The sequence below is a fragment of the Dendrobates tinctorius genome, unplaced genomic scaffold (assembly GCF_039654945.1).
Source record: "Dendrobates tinctorius isolate UK_male_01 unplaced genomic scaffold, ASM3965494v1 ptg000069l, whole genome shotgun sequence".
NCBI lineage: Eukaryota > Metazoa > Chordata > Amphibia > Anura > Dendrobatidae > Dendrobates > Dendrobates tinctorius.
Window position 1 is genome coordinate 1081728 of NW_027361737.1, and position 10590 is coordinate 1092317.

The following is a 10590-nucleotide window of genomic DNA, read 5'->3' on the forward strand; positions in this document are numbered from 1 at the left end:
ACTTACCATGAAGATTCACCGTTGAGAAGAATACTTCTTTGTGGCGAGAGACTTTGATGTCTAAAGCATAATATTCAAGCTTTCAGCTGTGACTGTCTAGATTACCTTGAGAGCAACAGGGCAGACATCTGTAACAAGGAAATGAAAAATTAAAGGTGATTAGTCTATAGAAGCCAACAGTTTGAGAAATTCACACCCAAAGACAAGAATGGGAAGCAGATCGTATCTCTCATATGCAAAATGTTCTGCATACATTTTCTAGCTATGGAGAACTCACAGTCACCATCTTGAGAAGAGAAATGGTCAAGTCAGGATGACCTGAGAGAGCTAAAAGCTAAGGTTCCATTTATCCCAATAGCACTTACTGATCAATGACTCATTAGCACTGCTTTATAACAATATAACACTTCTAAGCATCTGGTGATAAAGTGGAGTCCAGCTACATTGTGTCCAGAACCTCCTGGAGAATGGAGGACATACCCATAAGAAAATGATTAAAGTGTAATTCCGGCTTGTATTTATTCCTCATCCTCTTTGATTTTTTTATATACTTCATATATGAAAATTGAAGCCCCAGAAATCAGATACATGCTCCAATCCATGGTACAAAAACAATTTATTTTACAGAACATGATATAAGCTCTTGAAAGTCATAATTAAAAGTCACTTCACAAACATGTTTCATTGTTCTGTCTGTACAATAACATTAGTTTTAGACTATTGAGAACACCTCATGGCTCTTAAAAAAAAAATTGGCAAATTGAATAAAATAATTACACATTCCCAAAGTGTAGTCCATACTTGGCCCCTTTACATAAAAGAAAATATATACATACCAGCATACTCTGTAGAATCCTTTTATACATATATATGTACAACGTGATGACATCTATTAAAATATTTTATTGGAATTTTATACAAACTGGTAAAAAAAAAATAATAACTTAAAATAACAAACACTTTATAGAAAAAAGCACTAGCACTGCAGTTGACAAAGAGTTAAGCATCACATTATGAGGGCACGTTTTGGAAATACTTCTAGAATTCAGTGGTGTACAAATCCTTGACAAAACACTTTGGTTCCTTGGTGATGGGCTTTCCTGAAAGGTGAACAGAGGATTGGACAAGGTTAAGATTTGGGGTGAAATACAGCATAGGCAGATGGAGGGATCCAGTGGTGTTGGTCCAATGTTGACCTCATACTCAATCACATGCTATACACAATGGTTTTAATTGTGATCATATCACATAAGATTTCGCTTTCATTGGTTCTGGGTTGAGCTCTTTTTCTTTAGCAGTCTCTATAAAATGCAGTAAACCAGGAGGGAGTAGCACTGGGTTGGGAGCAGTCAGTAGTTGGGCCTAGCTTCACAGTTGTTGTAGGAGGCCTTCCTGTGCTCAGGTGAAGGAGTGTGACTGGGTGGAGTGGGGATGCCACTGGCTCCTGAGCTCTGGCACACATACCACTCGCTCAGGTTGGCTTGGGAGGATGATATGGGCTCAGGATGAGAGGAGGCAGCTGCAGGGTCCTGTCCAGAATCAGAGGATGGGGACACCAGAGAAGGTATGGAGGACTCATAGCCTGAGCTTGGAGGGGGAGACTTGCAGTGCACTTTCATGTGTTTTCTCAGGGAGCTGGGATGGGTGTAGGATTTATCGCAGCCTCTCACTTTGCAGTTGTAGGGTTTGTCGCTGGTGTGGACATGGGAATGCTTCTTTCTGTCGCTGCTGTTGGCAAAACGTCTGTCACAGCCTTCAAACTCACATTTAAAGGGTTTTTCTCCTGGAAGAATAATGCAGAACAAGAAAAAAAAAAAACAATTAAACAAAAGCCTTGTAGGAAATAATACACGTCACTATATTGTCTACAGATATAATGTATGTATATATGAATTATAATTATGCATCAAATACTTTCCTACTGTTTATATGTAATAAACACATATCATTGCAATCCTAAATAATAATAATATAACAGCAACTGTTCCCAACAATCCTCGCAATTAACAAGCGCACATTTACTAGTTAATAGGAAAAACAAATATATATATTCTACTTATAATATCCCTCTAGTGCTCGTGTGCATATTTAGAATTATACATTAAATATTGAAGCATAATAATGAAAAATACAATGATAATATCTATTGCAAAAAGTTGCATGAGAGCAGGAGTAGAAAAAAATCCTAACTGCATGTGATTCAACAGGTCTCCCCATTTTTCTTATGAGGTATGTTATTTATTAAACACAATAATAACTGGTCAAACCACATGCATATGAAACTTTACATATATTCTTGTAATTTGCAGAATACTCTATAAAAGAGCAGGGATTGGGACTGTGCTGTGACTTTCCATTTCATATACATATATATATATATATATATATATATATATATATATATATATACACACACACACACACACATACATTTCTATACCACCTCGCAGTGCTATAGTTTACAATTTACCTTTGGAATCTGCATTATTTCTCAAACTACTCTTTTTGTTGACTTCTTCCTATAACTTACCACAAGGCTTAAGCCCACTGTATAAACTGCTAAGAACTAAACTGCTTTCCATCCGTTGTCCTTAAATACCTTAAATACCAGTCAGGCACATTATATAATCATATCCGAGCACTAACTTGGGAATCTCATGGGAAATCGTCCATATTAAGTGTGGGATTGTGCAGTGTGAATTAATATCTCTCGGTAACAGTAAATGTAGCCATTCATTAATGTCTGTGCTGAAGGGTTTCAGCTGTACAATAGAAGAAACAGGAATATTCATATATATTCTTCATTCCTATGTATCTTTTATTGCAGCACTGGAAAACACACTGTGCTTATATGCATAGGGAATGTGTACGAGTTGTGTGAGAGACATAGATAGATAGATAGATAGATAGATAGATAGATAGATAGATAGATAGATAGATAGATAGATAGATAGATAGATAGATATTAGATAGATAGATAGATAGATATGAGCTAGCTAGCTAAATAGATATTAGATAGATAGAAAGATACGAGATAGATAGATATGAGAGAGATATTAGATAGATAGATAGATAGATAGATAGATATGAGATAGATATTAGAAAGATAGATAGATAGATAGATAGATAGATAGATAGATAGATAGATATGAGCTAGCTAGCTAGCTAGATATTAGATAGATAGAAAGATACGCGATAGATAGATAGATATGAGATAGATATTAGATAGATAGATAGATATTAGAAAGATAGATAGATAGATAGATAGATAGATAGATAGATAGATATGAGCTAGCTAGCTAGCTAGATATTAGATAGATAGAAAGATACGCGATAGATAGATAGATATGAGATAGATATTAGATAGATAGATAGATAGATATTAGAAAGATAGATAGATAGATAGATAGATAGATAGATAGATAGATACGAGATAGATAGATAGATAGATAGATAGATAATTGATTCCATGTACAGTTAAGTGTTATACTGATAACATTTTTCTCTAGTCTCCACACATGGTTATGAATACAGGGGACATTGTCTTTTAATATAAAGTTCCATTCCAAGATTTAAAATTAAAGTTCCCAATTCTATTAATTGGAGCCTTTCCTTTCTATCTTTTACAATATCCGGAGATATAAAATGTGGTTATTTTTTTTTGCTCCTCTATGCTTTTCGACTTTAATGTAGATTTTGGAATCTGAGGATTTTTTTTCCACTACAAGCTTGTAGAATGGGAGATTCCAAATAAAAAGGGAAAGTTTGTTTACTTGAAAGACAGTCTCTCATCAAAGGCAACACGTTCTTCAAGATGCATAGCAGCACCTGTTCACAACTACCAGTAAAACTGAGAATTTGAGAATTTGTCTTTTTTTAATGAATGGAATAGAAGGCAAAGCAACCAGACACTGCTAGAAAGCAAAGGAATGAGAGACCTGCTGGAGGCGGTGCAGAGACGCCTGTGTATTTGTTGTATCAGTATATTGCTGAAATGCATAAAATCCATACAGAATCAGTCAAATCCACTAGTGTTTATGCCCTTAGGTCATCATATGTAATGCTATACATGATTATTTAATACAAATAATATGTAAAGAACATATAATGCCATAAATGAGCTTGAGAATTTTAATTAATTTCTATTCGAAATAGAAAATAGATCAGTGAGTGAATGTGTATATATACATATATATTCAGTGTACGCCTACAAAGAGAAAAAATGTCTATTAATCTATCTATCTATTTTTCTTTCTAGCATTATGTGTTATTTAAAGATTCAAGATCAGATTTTTTTATTCTCCATAAAGACTGAGAAATAAGAGAAGATGTCAGATAAAATGACAAATGAATATATTTATCCCACAGTAATCCACACTTAAATAGTTTTCCTTTCCTGGCCATAAAATCCCATTTGTGGAGCCTGTATGAATTGTTTGGTATTTTTCATAAATATTAATTAGGTAGAATGAAAGTTTACAACCACGTGCAGAAATCTATTTGCCCCCCCTGTTACTGTATTTTAGTAGCTTGATTCATTTCTAATCCCCAGAGCTTTAAATCAATCAGATCACAAGATGGAAGTGGCCATAAAATATCTCTGGGGATTGGAATCAATTTCTTTCAATGCTGTGCAATGTGTGATGGTCAAAGGCAATATGTGCTAAGTATATATCATCAGAATAATGGTAACATTAATAACAGAATGATAAAGAGCTGCCAATAAAAGAAACCTCGCCTCGTGCACTGACCTGTATGAGTCCTCTTGTGGATCTTCAGGTTCTCTGATCGGGCAAAGACTTTCCCGCAGCCAGGGAAGGGGCAGGGGAAGGGTTTTTCCCCGGTGTGGACCCTGATGTGGTTGACCAGCTTGTATTTGGCTTTGAAGGGCTTCCCTTCTCGGGCGCATTCTTCCCAGAAGCAGATGTGGTTGGGCTGCTCGGGGCCCCCGACGTGCTCCACCGTCACATGTGTGACCAGCTCGTGCATGGTGCTGAAAGTTTTGGAGCAAAGTTTTTTGGGGAGCTGGTCCTCCTCTATCCACTTGCAGATGAGCTCCTGCTTGATCGCCTGCCTCATGTATCGGAAGAAGGCTCCAGGACCGTGGTGAGGAGCCAAGTTCATATTCAGGCTCATGCCACTGCTGTAACCACTGTGCAGAGCTGCCGAGGAGAAGGCATCCGTCCTAGACACTGCTTGAGTGAAATGATCAGACCTGGCATACATGTCTCCAGGTAGCCCCAATCTTAGCTGTCCGTTTAGAGGCTGGTGGCCACCTGGGGTTGCATGGGAATGCTGCTCATGATGGGGTCCAGGAAAGTAGGGATGGCTTCCAGGATCCGTGTGGTGGCCATGCTGCCCAGGGTAGCTACCTGTTGTTGAGACAAACATTCCATGGTGAGAAGATGCTGGAGAGTGCTGATCACTCAGACCTGGCATCACTTGTAGTGTCAGATCTCTCCCTATTAAGAAGTCCCTACCTGCAGGGAGAGACTGGGCTGAGAAGGGCACACTGGCTGAGGGAGACGGGACAAATGTTCCTGCGTGACTGGAGGCAGCCTCAGCGTGGCCTGCTGCCATGTGATGGTGGTGGTGGTGGTGGTGAGGGGTATGGGCAGGGCTGAGCTTGAGGGCCGCTGGATGGTGCCCCATGGGTTCTGGCCGGAATGCAGGACTTGGCCCCAGGCGAGAATCAGTCGCAGCAGCAAACTCCCCAGGGTGCACATGAGCCATTGAGTGGGAATGACCCATGTACCCAGGGAAGCCTGTCATGGTCTGAGGGGGGTGGTGGTGATGATGATGGTGGTGGTGATGATGAGCTCCTGCCAAGTCTACTATTCTCAGCGTCGGATTCCGTTTGGAAAAAGCAGGGTCCATCACTGTGTTCCCTAAAGCATCCACACTCATGGCAGCTAGAGCTGCAATCACCTGGCAGTGGGGGGACAGGATAAAAAAAAAATATAAAAAAATAAAATACTTTTTTTTTTGTCTCAAAAGTTTTCCAAGTTTTTTTTTTCTTTTATGTCTAAAGTGGAATCCCCGATGCTTGAGAAGCAGCAGCAGGAAGCATGGAGAGGCTGAATAGAGATTCATAGACCCTGCCACTGCCCAGAGAGCCGAACAATGCCCGCCGCGCTCTGATTGGCTGTCCAGGGATGATTGACGTCACCGCTGACAGGTCTTGCTGAAAGGCTTGTAGGAGAGCGCGCAGTGCGCCTGCGCACATGCCAGGCTTCAGTCTGCTCCCCCTTCAGACTCTACACTGTGTTGCCTGGTGCTTTCTGACACTCCTTGGTTTTCTTTTTGTGTTTGTTTGTTTGTTTGTTTGGGGGGGTTTTTTTTCGCTTTTCTTTTTTTTTTCAGCATTATTTTAACTTGAAAGATGCAGGAAAATATGGTGTAATCAAAGTTTTTTATTATGCGTTTTATACATCTAAAGTGCTGATTATGAAAAAAGATCTAGCATTTCTTGGATGAAAAAATAAATAAATAATAAATATATACATATTGGGGGCGAGAAGGAAGTATATATATATATATATATATATATATATATATATCACCATTGCATAAAGGGCATTTTAGGCATTTGGCTATAGGTGGAAGAAGGAGACAATATATTTTTTGACATTTTTAGATTGTTTGGGATTAAATCTTCTGATCTTTGTCTGCTGTCAACTACAATAAACAGGCTGCAGACTTTCATGTGACATGTGCACAAGCACTCCTTTATTAGCAGCATGCACACATCTCATATCTAACAGGCACGCACCATGTGTACAGCGAGAAGCAGGAGAAGATGCAGCAGAGGCGGTTGTGTGGCTGTTATCATGCGGCCTCTGGCTGGGGAGAAGCTTCTCATTTTCTCTGAATGCAAATAGATCTGAAATGTTTACACATCCATGGCTTGCATTACACACACTCCTCCAGAAATCCTCATCACTTATTGGTAAAAGTGTTTATGGCGAGCTGAGATGTTGTGTGCAAAGTCCAGGCCGTGGAGTGACTCCTCACTGTCTGCAAAGCACATCTCACGTGGCCACACTGTGAAAGTGACTTACCGGAATGTATGGCTGCGAATACAAATAAGTGTATCTCAATGATTAGATATATTTGCGTGATTGCAAGCCCTTATCTATATATATATATATACATTAATATATATTTACACATGTGATCGCACACACTGTGGAGCGGGTAGGGAACACCTGCAGTCTAGTCCAGTGCTCATATTAACAACACATTTAAAATACAATATATATATATATATATATACAGTCACACACACACACTTTTTTTCTTTGCACATGTATTGGAATGTTGAAGAGATTATTTATAGTTGAAGATCTACGATCCAGCTGATGGATTAACTTTGAGTGTACTGACTGAGAAATAATTCAAATAGTTCTCAAATTCTACAACATGTAGACAGATAGATAGATAGATAGATAGATAGATAGATAGATTGATAGATGATAGTTATTAGATAGATAGATAGATAGATAGATAGATAGATAGATAAAGAGATAGATATAGATAATAGTTATTAGATAGATAATAGATAGATAGATAATAGATAGATACATAGATAATAGATAGATAGATGATAGATAGATAGATAGATAATAGTTATTAGATAGATAGATAGATAGATGACAGATAGATAGATTGCAAGATAAATAATAGTTATTAGATAGATAGATAATAGTTATTAGATAGATAGATAATACATAGATAGATGACAGATAGATAGATAATAGTTATTAGATAGATAGATAATAGATGGATAGATAATAGATGGATAGATAATAGATAGATAGATGACAGATAGATAGATAATAGTTATTAGATAGATAATAGATAGATAGACAATAGATAGATATGGGATAGATAGATGATAGATAGATTGATAGTAGAGTAAAACTAGTTTGTGTCCTTCATACCTTTTATTTCGGGGGAGATTCTGGATATACACACATATGGTAAGACACTCGTTTATTGTAGCTTGACCAGGTGACGGTCTGATAGCTGCAGCCAATTGGCCGATCGTAAGTGTAAAACTTTCTTTTTTTGTTAGAAAGCTGTCTATATGTTTTCCCACACACACACCGTGGATATGGTTGGGGTAATGCCTACACGCCGTGGATATGGTTGGGGCAATGCCTACACGCCGTGGATATGGTTGGGGAATGCCTACACACCGTGGATTTGGTTGGGGTAATGCCTACACGCCGTGGATATGGTTGGGGTAATGCCTACACGCCGTGGATATGGTTGGGGTAATGCCTACACGCCGTGGATATGGTTGGGGTAATGCCTACACACCGTGGATATGGTTGGGGCAATGCCTACACGCCATGGATATGGTTGGGGTAATGCCTACACGCCGTGGATTTGGTTGGGGTAATGCCTACACGCCGTGGATATGGTTGGGGTAATGCCTACACACCGTGGATATGGTTGGGGTAATGCCTACACGCCGTGGATTTGGTTGGGGTAATGCCTACACGCCGTGGATATGGTTGGGGTAATGCCTACACACCATGGATATGGTTGGGGCAATGCCTACACGCCGTGGATATGGTTGGGGTAATGCCTACACGCCGTGGATATGGTTGGGGTAATGCCTACACGCCGTGGATATGGTTGGGGTAATGCCTACACGCCGTGGATTTGGTTGGGGTAATGCCTACACGCCGTGGATATGGTTGGGGTAATGCTTACACACCGTGGATATGGTTGGGGTAATGCCTACACGCCGTGGATATGGTTGGGGTAATGCCTACACGCCGTGGATATGGTTGGGGTAATGCCTACAGTCCGTGGATATGGTTAGGGTAATGCCTACACACCGTGGATATGGTTGGGGTAATGCCTACACGCCGTGGATCTGGTTGGGGTAATGCCTACACGCCGTGGATATGGTTGGGGTAATGCCTACACACCTTGGATATGGTTGGGGTAATGCCTACACGCCGTGGATATGGTTGGGGTAATGCCTACACGCCGTGGATATGGTTGGGGTAATGCCTACACGCCGTGGATATGGTTGGGGTAATGCCTACACTCCGTGGATATGGTTGGGGTAATGCCTACACGCCGTGGATATGGTTGGGGTAATGCCTACACACCGTGGATATGGTTGGGGTAATGCCTACACGCCGTGGATATGGTTGGGGTAATGCCTACACGCCGTGGATATGGTTGGGGTAATGCCTACACGCCGTGGATATGGTTGGGGTAATGCCTACACGCCGTGGATATGGTTGGGGTAATGCTTACACGCCGTGGATATGGTTGGGGTAATGCCTACACGCCATGGATATGGTTGGGGTAATGCCTACACGCCGTGGATATGGTTGGGGTAATGCCTACACGCCGTGGATATGGTTGCGGTAATGCCTACACGCCGTGGATATGGTTGGGGTAATGCCTACACGCCGTGGATATGGTTGGGGTAATGCCTACACGCCGTGGATATGGTTGGGGTAATGCCTACACGCCGTAAATATGGTTGGGGTTATGCCTACACGCCGTGGATATGGTTGGGGTAATGCCTACACGCCGTGGATCTGGTTGGGGTAATGCCTACACGCCGTGGATCTGGTTGGGGTAATGCCTACACACCGTGGATCTGGTTGGGGTAATGCCTACACGCCGTGGATATGGTTGGGGTAATGCCTACACACGGTGGATATGGTTGGGGTAATGCCTACACGCCGTGGATCTGGTTGGGTAATGCCTACACACGGTGGATCTGGTTGGGGTAATGCCTACACACAGTGGATATGGTTGGGGTAATGCCTACACACGGTGGATCTGGTTGGGGTAATGCCTACACACGGTGGATCTGGTTGGGGTAATGCCTACACACGGTGGATATGGTTGGGGTAATGCCTACACACGGTGGATCTGGTTGGGTAATGCCTACACACGGTGGATATGGTTGGGGTAATGCCTACACGCCGTGGATCTGGATGGGTAATGCCTACACACGGTGGATCTGGTTGGGGTAATGCCTACACACGGTGGATATGGTTGGGGTAATGCCTACACACAGTGGATGTGGTTGGGTAATGCCTACACACGGTGGATATGGTTGGGGTAATGCCTACACACGGTGGATATGGCTGGGGTAATGCCTACACACGGTGGATCTGGTTGGGTAATGCCTACACACAGTGGATATGGTTGGGGTAATGCCTACACACGGTGGATATGGCTGGGGTAATGCCTACACACCGTGGATATGGCTGGGGTAATGCCTACACGCCGTGGATATGGTTGGGGTAATGCCTACACGCCGTGGATATGGTTGGGGTAATGCCTACACGCCGTGGATATGGTTGGGGTAATGCCTACACGCCGTGCATATGGTTGGGGTAATGCCTACACGCCGTGGATATGGTTGGGGTAATGCTTACACGCCGTGGATATGGTTGGGGTAATGCCTACACGCCGTGGATATGGTTGGGGTAATGCCTACACGCCGTGGATATGGTTGGGGTAATGCCTACACGCCGTGGATATGGTTGCGGTAATGCCTACACACCGTGGATATGGTTGGGGTAATGCCTACACGCCGTGGAT

The 10590-nt window shown here is 41.6% G+C and overlaps 1 protein-coding gene across 2 annotated transcripts; it reads right to left on the minus strand.

The window, feature by feature from the left end:
* Window positions 1-599: 599 nt before the first annotated feature.
* On the minus strand, window positions 600-6699 carry LOC141095179 (zinc finger protein ZIC 4-like). Of its 2 annotated transcripts, XM_073581059.1 has the most exons (3): window positions 5481-6699; window positions 4752-5372; window positions 600-1783 (listed from the first exon to the last, which is right to left on the minus strand). In XM_073581059.1, the coding sequence occupies exons 1-3, from the start codon at window positions 6091-6093 to the stop codon at window positions 1350-1352; spliced, it is 1668 nt and encodes a 555-aa protein (XP_073437160.1). In that variant the 5' UTR covers window positions 6094-6699; the 3' UTR covers window positions 600-1349. The 2 variants fall into 2 exon arrangements, with proteins under 2 accessions (XP_073437160.1, XP_073437159.1); XM_073581058.1 differs by having other exon boundaries at window positions 4752-6699.
* Window positions 6700-10590: the final 3891 nt, after the last annotated feature.